General features: G+C 40.8%; 1 protein-coding gene across 1 annotated transcript in view; it reads left to right on the forward strand.

Moving 5' to 3' along the window:
* NCKAP5 (NCK associated protein 5) overlaps positions 1 to 22680 on the forward strand; it is a gene marked incomplete at both ends in the record, with an annotated part of 891793 nt that overhangs the window by 761621 nt on the left and 107492 nt on the right. The window contains 3 exons of the mRNA XM_080689066.1: positions 1434 to 5164; positions 5883 to 6060; positions 15217 to 15292. Coding sequence (XP_080545192.1) covers positions 1434 to 5164; positions 5883 to 6060; positions 15217 to 15292 — 3985 coding nt within the window. The remainder of the gene's footprint in view (positions 1 to 1433; positions 5165 to 5882; positions 6061 to 15216; positions 15293 to 22680) is intronic.

The raw sequence follows: 22680 nt of genomic DNA on the forward strand, positions 1-22680 counted from the left end.
AAACTTGGGAGGCTGAGACAGGAAGATCACAGGTTCAAGGCCAGCCTCAGCGGTTCAGGGAGATTCTCAGCAATCTAGCAAAGCCCTGTTTCAAAACCAACAACAGAGAGGGCTTAGAGTATATCCTGGAGGTAGAAATCCTCCGGATTCAATGCCCAGTACCAAAGCATATATATTCAGGGAAAAAATATATTTTTTTAAAAAGTCACAAAGTCAGCTTTCACGTCTACCATTTCCCCTGAGTACTAGTTTATTACTTAACTCTCTGTAAGTTCCATTTAAGAAATGCTGTGTGGTAACCTGTGATATCTGTTTCATCACTGACTGATGCAAAAGGGAGACTAGTGGCTGGCTAGGCGTTGCTCTATAGCACAGCACCAAGATGACACATGCGGCCTCCACAGCTGGGCTGCCCAAGTTTGTTTCCTCCATAGTAAAATGCTAAAGTTAATGTCCCCCTCATGCTGGTGTTCTAAAGATGAGGTTAGAGCACTGTGAAAGGAGTTGGTATACAGTAGGTGCTCAGAAAATGTCAGTGACCTCCTTTTGCCCTTCTATTTCTTGCTGCCAACACTGTGAAACAATATAAATGTGTAGAATGCAGTCTTTTTCTGTGTCATTTTTCATACACTATTCCAAAAGTGAGGCTGACATTAGGGGGTGTATGAAGGGTGGGTATTTGACATTTCTAAGTAGAAGAATAATTTCTGTAGGCTTCTAATAGCAAATGCCCAGGTCTTATAAGTAAGCACGTCTGCGTGTGCATACAGGTATATGTGACTTCAAAAGATTTTGAAAGATGTTCACGAAGTCACAGAACTATCAGATAGTAGGATGGAAATGACCTGAAGATGGGGAGCAACTTGATTTCCTGGCTTTACCGTCTCCAAGTCTCATCGATGCCCTACTGTGAGGCCATATTTACTGTGGTCATTCCTTAAATGCACCTTGGGCATACCTCCCCGACTCGGGCTTTGTCCATTCCATTTCTTCCACCCAGAAATAACTTCCTCTACTTATAACCTGAGACAAACCTATCAGTCTTTCAAGAGCTGGGTGAATTTTTAAAAACTGCTCTTCTACATGCCTTTCATGATTTTCCCAAGCAGGCCTATAGTCTCCCTCCTCTGGATCTAATATCTACTCCACTGGTATTTCCTATTTGCTTCTGTGGCATACAGTGAGTTGTAACCAAGCCCCTTTGCCACTACTGAGTTTTCTACTCCTTGGAGGTAGGCCTTTTGCCTTTAATTTCTTTATTCCGCTGCACTGCTTAGCACAGGACCTGGCATAGTTGACATTGCATAAGCTGCATTTATATGTGAATACTTATTAACCAATAGCACCAATTAAGCCTAACAATGGGCTTTACCTTTTATGTATTTGTGATCTGCAAGGTTCATTCATTTCTGATCCCTACTTCTCTTTCCTAGCAATCATCACAAAACTGGGATAAAAGGCTAAGCATCGATTCTTCACTCCCAAGTGGCTTTGCTAGTTCTGCAGATGAACTACCTCCCACTCGGATCAAGGAAAGCCACATTTTGGAAGGGCTAAGAAAGCTACAGCAGTGCAAAGTGTTGCTGGAACCCCCGTCAGTGATGACCAAATGGGGCTATAAAGATTGTATGAACTCCAATGAAGGGATATATTCTCCAGGAGTTAAGAGTAGCAGCCCCAAGGAATACCCTCCCTGCAGACCACCCCACATGGGAAGTCCTCACAAGGAGCCCCACAAGACATTTGTCTATGACACAGACCCTCAGGAGGACGCCGATGATGACTCCTCTTCCGTAGCATTGCTGCAAACAGTTCCAACCAAGAGTTGCAGGTTGCACGGTGGTACATTAACACACAGTGTTTCAGACAGCCTGTTTGGCTGGGAGCCGAATGGAAAACACTTTTCAGAAAGCACATCTTCAGTTTATCCCAGGGAAAGATCTGAAAAGCTGAGTCATTGTGCTAGCAACTGTCCCTTAGAAAGGAAACCCTGCACGAGGGCACCGGGGCCTCAGCTGCAGAAAGAAAGGAGTCCTCACAGCGGCCTGGCTCTCGGTCTCCAGCTCTCAGACACGGATGACAATGGGACGCTGGATGAGCTGCACATAGACAGCAGTGATGAGAGGAGCCCCTCGGAGCTGTCACTGACGGCCGACACCGACAAGTCCACGGAGAACCTGAACATCCTCACAGGCTTCAGGAAATCGGAGCTGGAGTCTCCTGATGAGGAGCTACAGGGGCCCGCCCGCTTAGAGATGAGGCCAGAGACCTTTGGTTTCATCAAGCAACAGAAGGTTGTAAAGAGGACCTCCTCAGAAGAATGTGTCACTGTGATATTTGAGGCAGAGGATGGTGAACCCCTCGAATTCAGCTCTCACCAGACTGGAGTTATCACTATTACCCAAAATGAAATCTCTCTCAGCGCAGCCCTGGCTGGACCCAAGGCAGAGCACACTGGACTTTCACCTCAGGGAATCGCTCATTTACATCCAGGAGCTGCCACAGGAGATGATCCCTTCTTCAGGAGATCCCAAGAGGGAACTGAGCAAAACATTCCAAAGGCTGCCCTGGTGGATGACATTCCCATGGCACCTGCTGGCTCTGTCAGCCCTGGGACTTTAATGCAGGATACCCTGAGACAAAAGCTGGCCAAACCAACCCGCAACGTGTCATGCCAGAGTAATTCTAGGCCTGGGGTGTCTGTGGGTATCTATCAAAAACAAAGTCTGACAAAAATACCTGCCAGAGGTAAATCTTCACCTCAGAAACTGAAAATAATGGAGCCCGAAGCCTGCATCCCAGTCCCCAACTCTGGGCCAATATCACTTGAAAAATCACCAGCCTTACCTCCTGGGAAACTCTCACGGTTCATGAAGACTGAGGGCCCAGGGCCCCTCTGTGATGTACAACCAGAGTCACACATTCCAAAACACCCTGCCCAATTTCCTCATGGCCCCAAAGTGTCCAGCAGGAGAGATTGGGTCCAGTGCTCCAAGAGTCAGACTCCTGGGTCACGGTCAAGGACCCTTATTGACCCTAATGATTGTGGAGACTTCCCCATGAGGGATAAACGCTGTGACTCTGGACCAGAGGCTGGTCTGAAATCACCTTCCCCTCCACCCCCTCCGGGCAGGTCAGTCTCTCTACTGGTCAGGCCCAGTTATGACTATCTGCCTCTACCTTCATCTGCCAAACCTGAAACCAAGGCCCCCACTGATACTTCAAGGACAGCATTGAAGTCTCCTCCACTGAAAGGAAGCTCTGCTCCCATCATTTCTTCTAATCAGGCCACGGCAGAAGGGCAGAGGAAGAAGCCTTCCGTGGCCTTCAAAAAGCCTGTCTCTGCTCATGCCCTGCCCTCCACAGAAACAGTGTCTCATGCCAGATGTCCTTCTCATGCGCCCTCTGGCTCATTTGCCATGATGGCACCAGGGCCTCCAAAGGTCTCTCCAAAAAGAGGTGTCCCCAAAACCTCTCCTCACCAAACACTTGGGACCACACACATGGACACAGGGTTACGGGTACCCAGGACTTGTTCTTCAACCCAGGAGCCACTGGAGATAATGTCCCCCAAAAGAAAAGGACAGCCGAATGACAATATCCTTGCATCCCCTAAGCCTTCTTTCCTAGGGGCAGATGAGCCACCATCATCTCAGGGTAACAGTCCCTCATCCTCCTCCAAAAGCCATAGCACCCCACACAGCTGTCAAAATGCTCATGAGAAAGGACTAAAGACTCGCCTCCCCGTGGGGCTCAAAGCTCTCATGAAGTCTCCCCAGTTGCTCAGGAAAAGTTGCACAGTGCCAGGGAAACATGAAAAAGACAGCTTAAATGAAGCCTCCAGAATTTCTGTGACTGTGGGTGATTCTAAGCTCGAGGACTCTAGGAACCCAGCTAGCCTTGAGCTCAAAGGTGCTGAAAGACTTGTAGCTCCCCTGGGTTTACCAGTGCCACACAGTCCCACAGAAGGCCTTTCCCTGGAAATAGCACTGCCAGAGTCACTGGGAAATAGCATCCCTGGGGCTGATGGAAGAGATGGAGCAGAGAACAGGTCAGTGAAAAGGTCCCTTTCCTCCAGCAAGCCACACCTGAAACCAGCCCTTGGCATGAATGGTGCCAAAGCACGAAGCCAGAGCTTCAGCGCCCACTCAGGAGACAAGCCCTCCACGCCCCCCGCGGAAGGGCCAGGCAAAATCCGAACTCAGATCATCACTAACACTGCCGAGAGAGGCAATTCTCTCACCCGGCAGAATGCCTCCATGGAAGGCTCCCCCAGCAAGACCTCTTCTACTCCCACTTCCGAGAGTCTCCCTGGCGCTGGAAGGCCCCTGGGGTACCCCTTCTCCAGGCAAGGTTCCCTGGGAAGCACAGGCAGCTCCAGCAGCCATGGAAGTCCAAGCAAGTTGCCTTTGAGGATCCCTCCAAAGTCCGAAGGGCACCTCAGCCCTCCTGGACTGCAAGACCAGCAGGCCTACACCCAGGCTTGCCCCAGCATGGCTGTGCCTGAGGAGCCAGGCAGTGACCACTGCAGGTGTCCACTAACTCCCACAGACTGCCCACAAGTTCTCCAGACCCCAGGGAGGACACAGTATCCAAATGGTTTGGACACAAACAGGGTATCCAAGCTAGAAACTTCTGGACGGCATCCAGATGCCTCTACAACTGAGGCTGGGGCTGTGAGCCCAGGAATCCCCCTCTCACCCACAATTGAAGAAAAGGTCATGTTGTGCATTCAGGAAAATGTGGAAAGGGGCCAAATTCAAACAAAGTCCCCCTCTGTGGAAGCAAAACCCAGGCCAGGGCCGTCTTTTGCCAGCTGGTTTGGTTTTCGGAAGAGTAGACTTCCAGCTCTCAGTAACAGGAAAATGGATGTCTCCAAACCCAAAATAGAAAAGAAAGATGCGAGAGTCTTGGGGTTTGGAAATAAACAACTAAAATCAGAAAGAAGAAAAGAAAAGAAAAAGCCTGAACTCCAATGTGAGATGGAAAATGAGCTTACCAGGGGTACCAAGCCAGCAGATGGTCCAGACGGCAGTTTACAAAGCAAAACCAATCTGAAAACAACACAGGATATTTTCAACCAGATGAATTTTGAACCAAGACATAGACCCAGCCCCGTGACATGTTCAACAAATAATACCTTTATGACAGAACTCTTGAACAGGTAACTCATTGGAAAGGAGGGTGGCAATGTAGAGGGGCCAACACCCCCACCCCACCCGCCACTATATGGGGAGTGGTTTGCTTCTTACACATTAAAGGCCAATTAAGCATGGATTTCATACAAGCAGAAATGCATAGTAGCAGTCTCATATACATTAGCCAGAATTATAACGATGAAATAAAATTTAGCAATAAAATGATAATTTAGTCCATGTTACTTTGTTAACCAAACCAATGGTCTTTGAAATTAAAGAATGGTAAGTTTTATCAAGGTTGAAAGAAATTCAACCCACACTAGCAACCATGAATGTACCCACATGGCATGAAATGGAAGAAAATTACATACAGGTTTTAAAGCATGCCGATTTCATTGATTATACTGAGCAAACGTATACTTAGAACCTTTCCAGAAATAATTACTTTTCCTGCCGAACTCAGGCCCAAAGTGTATTGTCAATCACTGTTCGGTGGTTTTTATTTTGCTCCTCCCCACAAGCATCACAAAAATAGAAATAAATTATGATACCATCAAATCATAAATTGGCACACTACTGGAATATTTGAAGATTTGATCAAAGCTCATAAGTCACACTATACACTCCAAGGTTTAAAGACAAAGAGTTACATGGAGGTTATGTTCAACATTAAAGGGTTGGGGAAAGAAGAGTGATTGAAGAAGAGCAATGTAATTTATCAGAGGACTCCCCTTCTACCTGCAGAGTTGATAAGAAAGAAGCCCAACAGACAGAAAGTGGATCAAATAATGTTTCCTGCAGAAATGTGTTAAAGGGCAGTTCCCAGGGCTCCTGTCTCATCAGCAGCTCCACCAGCACTCAAGAAAGCCACAAGAAAAACATCAAAACCAAAGGTGACATGGAAATAGCCAGAGACTCCGTGGTAAGTGCTCTACCATCCCCATGATAAAGTGCATCTTTCTGGGATGTTCTGATGAGTCTTTCTAACTTTTGTAATAATATAGGAAGGGTAAGATATTACAGGGAACTAGAGAAAACCAAAAAGTTTTTTTTTTAAAAAAAACAGAGAAATCCTGGTGACAACCACAGCAAAGAGGTGGCCCTTTTTAGAAGTATGGCTTTCTTCAGCTCTGTTTTCAAAACACTGCAGTGTAGGCAAATCATACTACCCAACCCATGCCATCTTCAAGTTACACCTACTAGGAATTTTGTTTTGGTGATTTCCAATATCACCAGCAACAGAATAAAAGGAATGAATAAGATTTAAAAAATTTAAGTGCTAAGCAATTTCAGAGCACATTGGCTGTTTGGATGGTTTGATTTAAGCATTGTTCATTTTTTTTTATGAAGGTTGTATGTATTGATCCATCCTATCTAGCCAGAAAGTGTGCCACTTGAGAATTATTTTTTGAAACTTAGAGCCTTGTATCATTTAGCCTTTTAGTTATGAGGTCCAGATCTTAGAAGCGGACTTCTAATATATAAATAAATAAAATACCCTTTTATTTATTTATTTTTTATTGGTGCACTGTATTCATACATCATAGTGGGATACAAACTTTTGTAGACATACATGCACATATCACCCAGTCAGCCCCCACCCGATCCCCACCCCATTCCCTCCCCATCCCTCCTTCCCATGCTTGGCTTAGTGGTTGACATCTAGTATTATAGCAATTTATCCAAAATTAAAAATGATAATCTCACATAACAGTTTCATTTGTCTGATACCAAGCTTTTGATGACTTAAAGATAACATTTCAATATTTCTTTTTGCTTTCTTTCTTACCAGAGAATATTTTTTTTCTATTTTTTTAGGTGAAACTATCATATATTTATATATTTATTTTTCAGAAAAAAATCTATCCTAATATGGAATATGGATTCTAGATACCCAAAACGATCTTGAAAAAGAACAAAGCTAGAAGATATATATTTTCTGATTTCAAACCATATAAAGCTACAATAATTGAAACAGTGTAGTACTATTCTAAAGGCAGATATATAAACCATTGGAGTTAAATACAAGCCTAGAGCTAAATTCTTCCCTATATTATCAAGTTATAAAATACCCTTTTAAAAATACTTTTACTGGTGCACTGTAATTTTGGTCTCATATCATAGTGAGATTCAAAGTGCTGCATTAATATATGCACACAGCCCTTGTGTATTCTTCCCTATCTCTTCCCCCCTCCCTTTTCCCTTTCCCTCCCTCCCCATACAGGTTAGTGAGATTGGTAGCGATACCTTTGCATACGGACATAATAATATTTGAACTGTATCCGTCCTTGGGCCTCCTTTCTCTCAACCTCACCACTCACCCCCCCCAATCCTCTTTTATTATTCTACTGGTCTCCTTTTCCATTTATGTGAAGTCCAAATAAAAGGGCTTTTTATATTTTCCTGGGGCATGGTAGTTTCAGATAATATTGTTGTTTTAAAATTATCTTAAATCACACTTATTCTCATTACATTCTTTATATGCTTGTGTAATTGATCACTTTGATGATGCTCATTGCTCAATTTAATAAAATTTAAAGCACTTAAATTTTTAAAATCTCTTTACATAATTGCCATATCTGTATTATTTTATACTCTAGTAAAAAGATTATAAAATAGAGTGACTGCTACCCTTTTTCAAGGGAAAACTTGAAATAAGAAGTAATGATGTAAGCCGGGCGTTGTGACACAGGCTTGTAATCCCCGCACTTGGGAGGTGGAGACGGGAGGATCGCGCAGGTTCAAAGCCAACCACACTGGCTTAAAAGACCCTGTTTCCAAATAAAAATATAAAGTATAGGTCTCGGAGTGTAGCCCAGAGGTAGAAGGGTTTCCAGGGACCCCAGTACCACACACACAAAAAAGTAATGATGTGTTTTTCCTGGCAATGGTCAAGAATAGAGGAGATTCTAGAAGTGATCGTGGTTGGCATTATTACTTATTTTTAGTTTAAATTATTTATTGATATTCAGCACTCCTGAGATTAGAGTTTTGCAGACATAGTTTAATTTGAGACAAATGCACATTAAATTTTTTTTTTTTTTTTTACTAAAATAGGACTTGACTCCAAAGAACTATAATAAGGTCTTTCTTTGAAGACTGAAATTATAGGCACACTATGTTTATTGTAGTTTGTTTTCCTTTTTCCTCCATTTCTGCTCTTGGCTCTTATGGTATCTTCCTTCTTTGAAAACGTAGATGTCCCCTGCATTATAAAACCACAAATTATGAGCGTATCTAAGGTTGCCCTTGTACTGTCACTGAAAAGAAAGAGAGAAGGAACGTGTGGAAATGTGCAATATGGCGGAAATTCAATCCCGCTGATGGAAAACTCTGATAGCCTGGCAGAGCCCCTTATCAGAGGCATTCCATTTAACTGTACCCCATTTAATATGGCTCTGACAGCTTCGGGTATATCTTCACTCTACAGAAGCGCAAAAAAAACAAAGAGACTCTGTGTTTAGCTTTTACAATTCTACTTTTACTTTCTTATTACTTCCTAATGCTACAGTAATTTGCCATGCTTTTCCTTTCTCGTCTGCAGTCTTTCACAGGGTAGTAATAAGGGTCCTTTGGTCTTTTCCGAATATCTACAAGAAATACTCTTATTATTTTCTGTGAAGTACAATGATTCCCTAACCACCCCAAATATGCATAATCAATAGAAATATGCTAATTTTTCTAGTTAGCTGCAAGAGGAAATTAGTCATGCTGAGAAGTTTTTCGATTCAGAAGAATATTATCAACCTGGATAGATGACCAGCTAGTCTTTTTCTTTTATTGTAAAATGTAATGTTTTTTTTTATTTCACCTCCATAATCGTCAGTGTAGACTGGGGTAAAATTACTAATTTCAGAAAGGACATTGCTGTGGTCTCCTTTGGGATGAGTACAAGAATAGCAGCAAAAACCCATTTATTATATGTTATCAGCATATATTGGAAGAAGATTAGATGAAAATAAGATGTATTCTGATACCTTGGCACATTGATGTGTGTATATGCATGAACCTTTTAAAATTCAGAGTTTAAGAAAATTCTCCCTCAATAAGGCTCAAGGTAAATTTGTTCTGGCTTATCTTAAAATATGTTGCAAATATTTTTTCTTAGAGTAGTTCTCTTTGATGGAAACAGTATCCATATATAATACGTTACACATTACACTTTTTTTCTAAACTATGCCACCATCCCAAAACCTTATGACATAATATATATCAGCATTCCTTGCCCTTTACAAACTAAGATTAAATTAGTCATGAAAGTCCTAAGTCATTTTAATTATTTTAATGTGCAGTGATAATCAGATAATTTCATGTAGACACATATGCATGCATATTTATGCATGCATACACACATGCATAAAGCAAATCACTTTATGCAACAAACCATTTAGTCCACTGGTTACTACTTATGTCTTTTAAATATTGTGAAGGTATATTCTGAATCATGTGCAAAAGTCCAGTTATGCCTTGTTGAAACTCTTTTTCTCTTTTAAGAGAAAAAAGAGGCTTATGTCCCCCTTTCTGCCATCATTTATAGTCAATTTAGCTTTATTTTTGTGAAATTTAGAGCAGAAGCCATGTTACTTTGTACTTAAAATGAGTTTATATCATTTAAATAAAAGAGGGTAAAGGAAGACATTCCTACAAAGACTGCCTTGACTCTAAGTCAGAGATGTGCACTCTGCTTGCTGTGTGTCCTAAGTTCTTCCTGTGGCTTGAGATAATTTTCTGAAATGAGAAGTCTCAAAGGAAGACAGCTCCAGGCTCCTATTTAATACCACTGGACGAAAATAAAGATTGCTAATAAAGCTAACGAGATCATCTACCTTCATCATGCTCGGGAAAGAGATGGCCATTTTAATATGAGCATTTTTAAATTATAGGTATTCTCTTCACCCAGGTATCACATAATCTGAAAAAATACATCTGCTAATAAAAAGTCACCAAATACTAGCCCATTATAATGGCACACTCTGATGAGGAAATAGCTGCAAATAGCACAATAATTACACAAATTGTTATCATCTTAAATTCTGCAGAAATGTTCTAATTTCAATATCCTTAATTTAATAATTCTGTTCTAAATGCTATTTTGATGCTAATAAGAAGTATGCACATTTTGCCCTCCTCTTACAAAGTTTCTAAATGACTAACTTTTCCAAAGGTTATGCCTTCTGGTTTTCCCCAGGATCACTCCCTGTCTTCACATAGATTTGTTATGTCCTTTTCCTCTTAAATGAGCTTTGACATTAAAAAGTCTGGCTTTTTTTGTTGTTGTTGTTGTTTGTTTTTAGGGGAAGCTGTTAGTGTTAGGGCAATTCAGAGAAGAAACATATGCAGAATTCCAAGTGAAGGCTCTCTGAAAATACAGAGTTTAATTATGAAGTCATGTATATATATTAATCAGTGGTGAATTTCTTTCTTTCTTTTTCCTCCTCTACGGTAAGCACAGTTCCTCTTGCCATTCTTCGTGGTGGGAGTAATTAGAATGTGACAGATACATGCAGGGATGTGCAGCGGGTACTTGTTACAGGCTGGTATTTGGAGCATTTCTTAACTACAACTCAAGCCCTCTAAGATGGACAGGCATTACAGAGCCATCATTAGAAGATGCTCAAAGTTCTGACAACAAACTGAAACCCCCAAAAGCTCAGAGTTGTTGGTGACGAGTCACATTCTACTTATTTTCAAATGGGATGTTGCTGACATTGACTGTATCTGTTCCTAGGACAGCAGTGACTAAGAAACCTCCAAATATCTACCCACCAGTCTTTTCTGAGCCAAACCCTCACCAAGCTTCCCAGTCCAGTGGCCACCCTCCTTCTCTGTAGTGCTCTTTATTCCAGAGGCAGATTGTCCCACTTGTGCCTGGCTTTGGCAAATGCTTAATCTTGACCTGGCAGCTCCAGAGACCCCAGGAAGTCCCCACAACTTAAACGCTGTGTGATTGGAATGGAATTTAAATCTGACCCTGTGAGAAAAATAATTAGCAAGGTAATCTACAACCAAAACAAATTATGCCCCTCATTTCCAGAGGCAAATGGATTTTTAAAAAATTATTCCCTACTTTGCATTGAAATTTATTTATGTGGATAGTTGGAGCTGAGGAGTGTGCCATCACCAGATACTCCCCCATCTTCATTTCTTTGCTGATGCTTCAACTATCTTTTTCAAGTGCAAAATTTCCCCCATGGATCATCTGGGTCTTGTTGGTCAACCAGCCCAGGAGAGCTGAAAGAATTAAAACTTAGCCAGGCATGGTGGCACACGCTGTAATCCCCGCGCTTAGGAGGCGGAGACAGGAGGATTGCGCAGGTTCGAAGCCAGCCGCTTGCTCTGGCTTATTAAGATAACCTGTTTCCAAATAAAAATATAAAAATAGGTCTGGGAGTGTAGCCCGGAGGTAGAAGGGCTTCCAGGAACCCCAGTACCACAAAAAAAATTTTTTTTAATTAAAAAAAAATAAAAATAAAACATCCACATGGGGTGCTTCTTCAAAGAATCTCTTGAAGCCACACTTAGCACTTGCAGTGAATCACATAAACACCTGGAGTATAAATGATAAGGAGTTTACAGGTGGGACTGCACAGTAGCTTATGTTTTCTCTCTTATATAGGACACGTGGAAAACCATGGTGGAGCTCCACAAAGGAGTCAAGGAGGCAGGGAAGGGAAAGCAGAGTAATTACTCTCTCTCTCTCTCTCTCTCTCTCTCTCTCTCTCTCTCTCTCTCTCTCTCCCTCCCTCCCTCCCTCCCTCCCTCCCTCCCTCTCTCTCTCTCTCTCACACACACACACATGCACATACACACTGAAAATGTTTGCCACTCTTAAATATCAGTACTATAATTTATGACTACTTGGAATTTTGCCTTCATGTTTAACTGCCAGATACTAAGAAAGATATAGTTCTTGGGAAGGGTTTAAAAGGGTAGATATAACAATATGGCATACTCCAAAATTTGAAATAAAGCAGTGAACAGGGTGCAGGAATGCCATTCTAAAATTAAAATTCTATGTGGCTTTGAGTAGATAACTAACCCTCTAACCCTCTTGGAGCTTCTTAGCCTTTCAAAAGAAACATGTTCTTAGGTCTTGTTTTTTTTTTTTTTTTTTTTTTTTTGTGGGTCTGGGGATGGAACCCAGGGGCATTCAACTTCTGAACTACACCTCCTGCATTGTTTTTTATTCTTTATTTTGAAACCGGGTCTCACTGAGTTGCAGAGGGCCTCACTAAGTAGCTGAGGCTGTCCGCAAACCGCGATCCTCTGGTCTCAGCCTCCCGAATGCTAGGATTACAAGCGTGCGCCACCACGCCCGGCTGTTCTTAGGTCTTGATTCTTTAGTTTGGAACTTCACCAGCTGCCAGAGATGGCAGTTCACTCACATTCCAACAGTTTAGGAGGGCACCCTCAAAAGATTAAAGTGGATAAATCTAGAACAATCTAAAGGAAATCCTCTTTTACATGAACAGGTGAAAGAGATAGGGGGCAGATTGCCATAACAGCTGGTAGGAACTAAAGATATAGACTTCTTCAGTGTTTCGATAAGTGAGGACAGAAGGGTCCTGAAGGATTATGAGTGGAATTGAAAGTGTGTGCGGGTCTGTCCCTAGGTGTGTCGTTAGGTAGCCTTGTTAACACTCAGCTCCTCACAGGGCTTTCTCTCTGCCATCTGTGAGCACACACTATTTGCAGCTGGTGCCCTTCTTTCTTTCCTTTCTTCTTTCTTTCTTTCTTTCTTTCTTTCTTTCTTTCTTTCTTTCTTTCTTTCTTTCCTTTTTTCTCTCCTTGACATTCTCCCTAGTGAAGTGTTAACCTGCAGGTGATGCCCACAGAGCAGGCAGCTGATGGGGAAGAGACTGAGGCAACGTGGTCTCTGGATACTGAGCCCTCTAGTCTCTTTGCCAGGCCAAGGCAGCCAGCTCCATTCTCCCCACCTGTGAAGTCTTCTGACTACTGGCATGGTGCAGTTAAGCACCAACTGCATTCTTTTGTTAGAACTGCAGCCACAAAATGTAAATAACTGGCCTTATCTCATTAAGCATGAGAAATGGAGGTGAAAGTAGAGAGCGAAATCTAGTTCAAGGTCAATGTGCAGCCATATGATTATCTACATTCCAGACAGAGGAAATGGTTCCCTCATATTCCATTGGATCACCTGAGCAAATTCACTGACATCCTCTAATGAATGTGCCTGAGCAAGACCCATGGTGAATGCCCACTTCACATTATTATTGCTATTGGCTGCCTAGGTGACCTACCAGCTACAATGTTTTGGGATTTGTTTTTGTTTTTGATACTGAAGATTGAACCCCGGGTGTTCAGACTCAGAGCTGTACTCCCAGCCTTTTTCATTATTTTGAAACAAGTTCTCATTAAGTTGCTGAGGCTGGCCTCAAACCTTCTGTTCTCCTGTTTCAGCCTCCTATATAGTATGATTACAGCCACACATGTTCAGCTAAAATGTTATTTTAAATTTTATTTATTTATTTATTTTGTGGTACTGGGGATTGTACCCAGAGGCATTCTACCTCCCAGCTATACCCCCATCCCTGTTTTATATTTTGCTGTTGTTGATGTTGTTTTGAAATGGGATCTTGCTAAGCTCCTAAAAAGTCTTGCTAAATTACTGAGGCTTATCTCTAGCCTGTGTTCCTCCTGTCTCAGCCTCCTACCTGGAATTACAGGTGCGCACAACCACACCTGGCTAAAATGTATTTTATTTTATTTTATTTTTTGCAGGTCTGGGGATGGAACTCAGAGGCATTTGACCTCCAAGCTACAACCCCTGCCCAACTTTTTATTCTTTATTTTGAAACAGGGTCTCACTGAGTTGTGGAGGGCCTCACTAAGTAGCTGAGCCTGTCCACGAACCACGATCCTTAGGTCTCAGCCTCCCAAATGCTGGGATTACAAGCGTGCGCTACCACGCCTGGCTTTAGAATGTATTTTAAAGGGGCTGTGTATAGTCATCTCACCAAGGACCTTGGCTACCTTCATATGGAGGTCAAGTCTACACAGGCATAGTCAAATGGAAATTTGATAATAACAGAGTTCCCCCAAATGAACACACACCTGGAGTCAGACTTGCCCTGATTGACTCTCAGCTCTTGGACAGTAACTCTTGGACAGGTGCCCACCTTCTCTGCTGCTTTTGGGTGGGCACTTGCCTCGGGCATTGCTTAGAGTATTATGAGATCCTGCCTTGCGTATAGTCTTCACAGCTTCTACCACATCGTATGTAGGCATTCAGTTTTCATTGTGATCAGTGTTGTTGATGTCAGTGCTAGCCCTGGGTTTTCATGTCAGTGTCTCCCCTTCCTACATGTGTGCCAACCATAAGGACACTTACTGCACCTCAGAATCCTCACCTGTAGACACTGTGACTCCACCTCCATGAGGTGTTCTCCAGAGTTCCCTTGTTGGGTGCACAATCTGGTACCTGGGCATTCTACCTGAAATGTGAAGTCTAGAATGTTTCATGGCTATAGTTCTGGAGAACACATAGTAGTAATTCCTGTGCACATTGCAGGCACCTTGTTTCATTATGGAAAGAATGAGAGGAAAAGAGTCATTTCCTTAGAGAGTTACATTCCAGGAAAGGCTCAGGAGATCTAAATATATTTAAGTATATTTCTTTATTCTTACTAAAATATCTTATGATGGGAGTCTCTGTCTCTGGAGGAATTATACTTCTCTAGACTGTAATTTTTCCTAACAGCCCTCTGTTACCAACTTTATGGATTCTTAAAAAACTACACTGCTAACTATAAAATGTCACATAGAATCCGATACCTTATAGATCCTCTCTTTCTGAGCCAGGTTTATATTACTGAAAATAATTATTCTGAAAATAATTGTCACAATTAAAATTTGTAATAATCCAGGTTATAAAGTGGAACTAAAGATATGTGGGTATATTTATATACACAAATATATTCAAATACCTACACCTGTATCTATGTGCACATATTTAAACCCACATGTTTGTTATAAAATGTATCATTGTTCTAAGAATTGCAAAAGATGTATTTGATACAATGGATAAAAACCTTTCAGTATTTTTTTGTTGCTGCAGATAAGAGAGGCACATGAAAACTCACAAGAAGAAGAAGATACAATCGCAGATCCTGCATTTCAGAGCCACAGCATAGGTAAAGATTTATGTTTTTATACACCTTTGCCTGTGAGATAGTTTCCACATGTGACTTTCTTCAGATACAACTCATTCCAAGTAACCATATCTCTTGATTCTCTCCATTAGGACCAAATAAGCATGGTTACCTTTATCTACTAGACATAGGATGTTGTCATAAAACAAGTGGTCAAAGAACTTATGGTGGAAATATAGATATTTATAAAGAAATGCAATGCAAACCGATGAGAAGGGAGTACTTTCATTATAAAGTCAAGTCTGGTGGTGTACCCACCTGTAATCCCAGTGCTTGGAAGGCTGAGGCAGGAAGATTGCAGGTTCTAAGCCAGCCTCAACAATTTAGTGAGACCCTCAGCAACATAGTAAGGCCTGTTTCAGAATAACACGTAATAGAGGGCTGGGGATATAGCTCAGAGTTAGAATGCTTCTGGGTTCAATTCTCAGTGCCACAAAAAAAAATTAAAAAGTGACCTTTAGTGTAAAAAATTTGTTTTTGAAAATAAACCAACTCTAAATGGATCCAGTTTTTATAATTATCTCAAGAAGCAAATGATGCAAATATCTATTGGCTATAAATATAGAATGATAGCTTTCTTAAATTAAACATTTTTAAAAGTAGAATAAGTTTTGCATGTAGAACCAACTAGAATAAGAAAAGATGGCTTGCCAAAAATCTTTAACTCATTTTCTTCATCATTTCTGCTTAAAATCCTGAATACAGATTGACTTGTTTCTGAGTTAAGTTCAACTTGTCAGCTATTTCTTAAAGTTGTGCATAACACCAGACAGAAAGGAACTCAAGTTCCCAACAAAAAGGGACCTTACTGAGCTGTGTTCAGCAGGCCAGGAGGTAACAGTGATGGGAGAGTTATTGGTGACTAATCCTTGACTTATTCTTATAGATTGACACAGTGATTATTTTAACAGCCCTAGGCTGCCCCAGGCCACCTGGGGCACTTGTAGAATTAGTTGTTTCTCAAACTCTAAAAATAGCTATACAGGTATGAGAACATGCTGATTATTTAGCTTTACACAAGTCATAAGGGAATGATGGAATTATTGCTCCAAATCACATTTTGGTCCAGCAGATACCCTGTTCCAGGACCTGACACCCTACGGATCGCTCCTTGGTGGTATGATCAAATGTCCATTGTGCCTGTCCTTTTTGCTGCAGTATCTTTAGCTGCCAGCTCTTGCTACCCTATGGCTTAGTGCTGTGTTGATACATTTTGTGGCTGGTTCTCTAGCGTGCCCAGCAGTCTTCTGCAGACTACAATTTACAGTTTATCTCAGGGACTTGTTGTACCCCTACAGCTTAATGAGACTGGCATACCGTTATTATTCTTTTTCATTTGTGATTTAGAATAGAAAAGTCTTAACAAACAGCTGAATGAGTGTAGTATGAATAAGATTATTATTCTAAAAAGACATCCTTTATTACAGTTGTCAATGTGAAATGCTTAAATTGGCATCGGTTTTGCGTAGTTAGCTATATGCAAGTTAAATATTATTTAATAGTGTTTAACAGCCTTCAAACATGCTACTGTGTAAAGCCCAGCTGAGTCATTGTTTTTCCATAATGAGATGCTCTTGAGATTGTAAAATATAAAGTTACAGGCTGAATTTTTTTTTCAAGAGAACTATAATACTCTGAATATTTGTTACTAGTCTAGCAGTTCTTTAGATCTGCATTGTTGAATACAATAGCTATTAGCCATACATGGCTATTTCACTTAAATTAATTAAAGCAAAATAAAATTAAAAGATGCAGTTCCTCAATCCCACTATCTTCATTCTGAACGTACCATAGCCACTCACTCTGTGCATTCTCTATGAACATTTCTTAGTCACTGTTCTGTTGAGCAGTGCTGCTTTAGAATGTGCTGATGGAAGCAAATGTGGACCATGTTTGTGTCAGCGAATTGACCTGGTTTTCAGATCATTACAGACTTATTTCTTCAAAGTCATAGAAATTACATGAGTATGATGCTAGGGCCACAGGTAAACAAGCAAACATAAAAAAACATGAAAGATCATTATTTTAATAATAAAATCATTTAATCATATTATATAATTAAAGGTCTCAAACAAGAAAAGAGATGTCTAGCAGCTCAACCATGTTATCAAAAGCCCAGAATCATTTTATCTATCCACTCAGCCATCATTACTGTCTTGGCTTTTTGTCCTCATTTGTGTGGCTTCTAGTTGCAAATTGATTCCTACTAGTGCAGACATCCCATATATATTTGAGACCAAAAAAAAAAAATAAGAAAGAGTAAAAGCTGCCCTAATGCTCTGATGGGCTCCACCCTACTTATTACTGGAGAGAAATGGACCCTCTTAGATAATCTCGATGCAAAGGGTGCTGGGAAACAAAGTACCTTGCCTTTCAGCCTCTGTTGCCTGAAGTAACAGAAAGAAGAGGGTGGAAAATGTCTCTGGGGCGAACCAACCAATAGAATCACAACAAAAGCTCCTTCATTTTAAGACTAAATGAGACTTGTCAAAGTCAAGTGATTGTATTCCACAAGAATGGCTGAGGATATTATTTTGCACCCTGACAATCCCAATGTTCTTTCTTTTGTACAAAGTTTATTCACATAGTATTGCAGTGATTTATAATGTAGTATTTTCAGTAGCAGCATCTGAGCAAATCAAAGTATATTCTTCTTCCAATTAAATATCAACTTATGTTTTTGACAGAGAATAACAATCAAGAAAGTTATAAATTTAAATGTTTGCATTTCTGTGTCTAAGGTAATCACCATATATCAAAATTTTCTTTCCTGCTACTAATCTGTAATAGATTCACCCCATGTAGTATACTAATTGTTTACTAGGGCTAAATGCTTAGTAGAAATGTATTTTATTTTATTTATTTTTTTCCTGTCTCAGCCTCCCAAATTCTGGGATTATAAGCATGTTTCATCATGCCCAGCTTATCCTTTAGATTTTAATATTTAATACACATCTTCCTCAAACAAGGGTGCTCTCTTACATTATCTTAATGAACTATCACATTTAAGTTTAATATTGATAAAAATCCCATTATAAAATGTATAGTCAGCGCCGGGTGTGGTGGTGCACACCTGTAATCCCAGCATTTGGGAGGCTGAGACATGAGGATCGCGGTTTGAGGACAGTCTCAGCTATTACTTAGGCCCTTTGCAACTCAGTGAGACCCTGCTTCAAAAATAAAGAACAAAAAATAGGGTCGAGGGTGTAGAGTGCCGGAGGTAGAGTGCCCCTGGGTTCCATCCCCCGTACCACAAAAAAAAAAAGTGTAGTCAATATTCACAATTCTTCATTTAGCCCCAAATTTTTGTTGTTGTTTTGTGATACTGGGGGTTGAGCCCAAGGTCATCTTACCTCTGAGTACACTCCTAGCCTTATTTTGTTTTTTTTTTTTTTTTGTTTTGAGACAGGGTCTCGCTAAGTTACTGAGGCTGGTCACAAACTTGTGATTTCTCAGTCTCAGCCTCCCAAGTCCTGGGACCACAGATGTGCACCACCACACCTGGCCGACATTGATGGTTTTGATGAGCCCGTTCATGGCAAAGGTCTGATGGGAGGTAAATTAAAGAGCAAGGGCTGTCCTTTTCATTTTTTTATTCTCAGCCCCTAGAATAAGAACTGGCTCTCAATAGATATTAAATGCTTACTGATTAAACGAGACTGCAAAGATGGTCTGAAATTTGGTTTGTTTGTTTTTTTTTAGTGGTACTGGGGTGGAACCCAGAGGCTTTCTACCTCCGGGCTATACTCCCAGACCTATTTTTTACTTTATTTGGAAACACGGTCTCACTGAGTTGCTGAGAGCCTCACTAAGTAGCTGAGGCTGGCTTTGAACCTGTGCAATCCTCCTGTCTCAGCCTCCCAAGCGCGGGGATTACAAGCGTGTGCCACCACGCATGGCTTATTTATTTTTATATTTATTTATTTATTTTTGTGGTTCTGGAGATGGAACCCAGGGTCATTTGACCTCCGAGCTACACCCCCTGCCCTATTTTCTATTCCTCATTCTGAAACCGGATCTAACTGAGTTGCAGAGGGCCTCACTAAGTATCTGAGTCTGTCCGCGAACTGTCTCAGCCTCCCAAATGCTGAGGTCACAAGTGTGCACCACCACACCTGGCTGCTTTTTTTTTTTTTTTTATTGGTGCACTGTATTCATACATCATAGTGGGATACAAACTTTTGTAGACATACATGCCCACATCGCCCTGTCAGCCCCCACACGATTCCCACACCATTCTCTCCCCATCCCTCCCTCCCATGCTTGGCTTAGTGGTTGACATCTAGTATTATAGCAATTTATCCAAAATTAAAAATGATAATCTCACATAACAGTTTCATTTGTCTGATACCAAGCTTTTGATGACTTAAAGATAACATTTCAATATTTCTTTTTACTTTCTTTCTTACCAGAGAATATTTTTTTTCTATTTTTTTTAGGTGAAACTATCATATATTTATATATTTATTTTTCAGAAAAAAACTCTATCCTAATATGGAATATGGATTCTAGATACCCAAAATGATCTTGAAAAAGAACAAAGCTAGAAGATATATATTTTCTGATTTCAAACCATATAATGCTACAATAATTGAAACAGTGTAGTACTATTCTAAAGGCAGATATATAAACCATTGGAGTTAAATAAAAGCCTAGAGCTAAATTCTTCCCTATATTGTCAAGTTATTTTTGACAAGGTTTCCACGAACATTTGGTGGTAGAAATAATAATATTTTAACTAAATATTGTTGAAACACAATTACATGAAAAAGAATAAAGTTAGACCCTTACCTAATCCCATATACAAATATTAACTCAAAATAGATAAAAGACCTAAATATAAATCTTAAGACTATAAACTTTTAGGAGAAAATCTGGGTCATAAAACCTCACAACACTGAAATTGGCAGTGATTTCTTGGATATGATTTCAATGGCACAGGCAACAGAAGAGTATACAAACTCCCTAAAAAATAAAAAAATATTGTATATCCAAAGACAATGTAAACAGAGTTAACAGTTACTAATAGAATGGGATAAAATATTTCCAAATGCTATATCTGAAGGTATATTAATATTCCAACTAGAAATCCTAAAAATTAACAACAATAAAGGCAAACAATACCATTTAGAGATAGGTAAAAGACTAACATAAGTAATGAATCTCCACAGATAACCAATCTTAGTTGACTGTTGGATGGAAACTCTTATTTCTCTGGTTCTGGTGTGTGTTACCTATTTCTTCTTTGTAGTTAATCTCTTTGAGTATTTTCTCTAGTGCTGGTTTTGAAGACAAAAATTCCTTCAGTTTCTGTTTGTCATGGAAACTTCTTATTTCTCCATCTAATTTGATAGAAAGTTTTGCTGGGTAGGAAATTTTTGGCTGGAAGTTGTTTTCTTTCAGAGTTTGGAATATGTTACTCCAAGCCCTTCTGGCTCTCATAACTTGGTTAGGGAAGTCTGGAGTGATTCTAATTGGCTTGCCTCTGAATGTCACTTGGCCCTTTGTTTTTGTTGCCTTTAAGATTCTCTGCTTGGCTTCCACATTGGTCATTTTGGCAATTATGTGGCGTGGGGATCCTCTTCTCCGATCCTGTCTAAAGGGAGTTCTATACGTTTCCTGGACCTGTGTATCAACCTCTTGCTCTATGTTTGGAAAATTTTCTGCTATTACTTCCTTGAAGAGATTGTTGATCCCTTTGGTTTCACTTTCTTTTCCCTCCTCTATTCCAATTATTCTTAGGTTAGCTCTCTTAAAATGGGCCCATATTTCTTCAATGTCAGATTCCTGCTGTTGGATATTTTTTCCTAGATTAGAAACTATGCGTTCATTTTTGGAATGATCATCTTCTAAGAGCGAGATTCTGTTCTCCATGTGGTCTAATCGGTTGTTTGTGCTTTGAATTGAGGCCTTTACTTCATTAATTGCATCCTTTATCTCTTTTTGGCTCTCTCTGAGTTCTTTTCGAAGCACCTCTATTATTTCTACAGTTATTTTCCTGATTTGATCTTCTAGAAATCTCTGATTTTCTGTTTTATTGGGTTCTGATGTTGTGGGGTTGTGGGCATTCATTGCTCCAGTATTATTCCTCTTTCCCGTGATTTCGGAAGTTTGTGCCTTCTCTGGGTTCTTCCCTTGGGTCACTATGACTTCACTTAAGGTGTTCTGGATCTCGAGTCAGTAGTATCTCAGACCCCACTACTCCTTTACTGGGTTGTATCACAGAGTCTCCAACCCAGAGAGTCGATAGAGGCTGCTTTAGACTGTGGGGGGTGCCAGGTTGCAAGTTCTCCTTTGGTGTGATATCTCTGCCACCGCCCCTCCCCCAATGGGTCAAGTCCCAGGGAGTACAGTACTGGGATTTCTCCTCTGTGGCCCGCAATTTGACTCACTGTTCTTGAGTACGCAGATGTAGCTGTACTGGATTCGGTGAATTCTCTGCCCTTAGTAGAAATTTAAATGCTATTGTCTTGTATTGAAAGCATCAGCTGGTGGTAAGCATCAAAAAATAATCCCTACATGGAGACAAGGGATTTAAGAGTTCTTATAAAGAAAATAAAGTGTCTTTTGAGGAATTGATGGGAAAACCAAGTAGAATCTAAAAGTGTCTACAAAAACATGGATGCATGGAGACTCTCATGAAGTGGAGGATATTCTCTCAAACCTAAAGAGTTAGAAAGAACATCCAAGCTGAGCATGGTGGTGCACACCAATAATCCCCATACTTGGAAGGCTGAGACAGGAGGATTTGAACTTAGCCAGACCCTCATCAACCTAGTGAGACCCTGTTTGGAAAATAAAAAATAAAATAGGGCTGGGGCTATACCTCAGAGGCAGAATCCCACTGGGTCTGACCTCCAGCACCACCCCCACAAAGTTAACGTGTCTGTGCTCCATAGCTGAATGAGACTTTTCCCTCTCTCCACTTGCTGGGTGTGCTTTCAGTCTCTTCTGCAGGAGCTGGAAGAGTTCCTGCTACCAGAGTACAGCATGACAAAGGACATGGTGGTATTCTGCTGACCTACCTTTTCTCGGATAGCTCTGTGAAAATACCTCAGAGCTCTCCTCCCTACCCCAGGAATTGGCACTGCCTCCAAGGGATGCTACCAGTCCAACCTATTGCTCTCCTTTCTCCATTCCTGCCACTCTGGGCTCTCCTGCTGGCAGATAATGTGTCATGCAGGAGATTAATAGGTGCCTGATATGTATCTTGGAATGATTTAAAACCACAAACTAGTTCATTTCTATTTCCCAGGGTTTTCTTGGCTTCATTCTTTGTCATCTCCTAGACTTGAGCAAGCTAATATGGCACACTAGCTCATGTCACTATAGTAACGGATTAAGTAGGTACCTTCTCAGGTCACTTATTA

The sequence above is a fragment of the Muscardinus avellanarius genome (genome assembly GCF_963383645.1).
Source record: "Muscardinus avellanarius genome assembly, chromosome: 2".
Taxonomy (NCBI): domain Eukaryota; kingdom Metazoa; phylum Chordata; class Mammalia; order Rodentia; family Gliridae; genus Muscardinus; species Muscardinus avellanarius.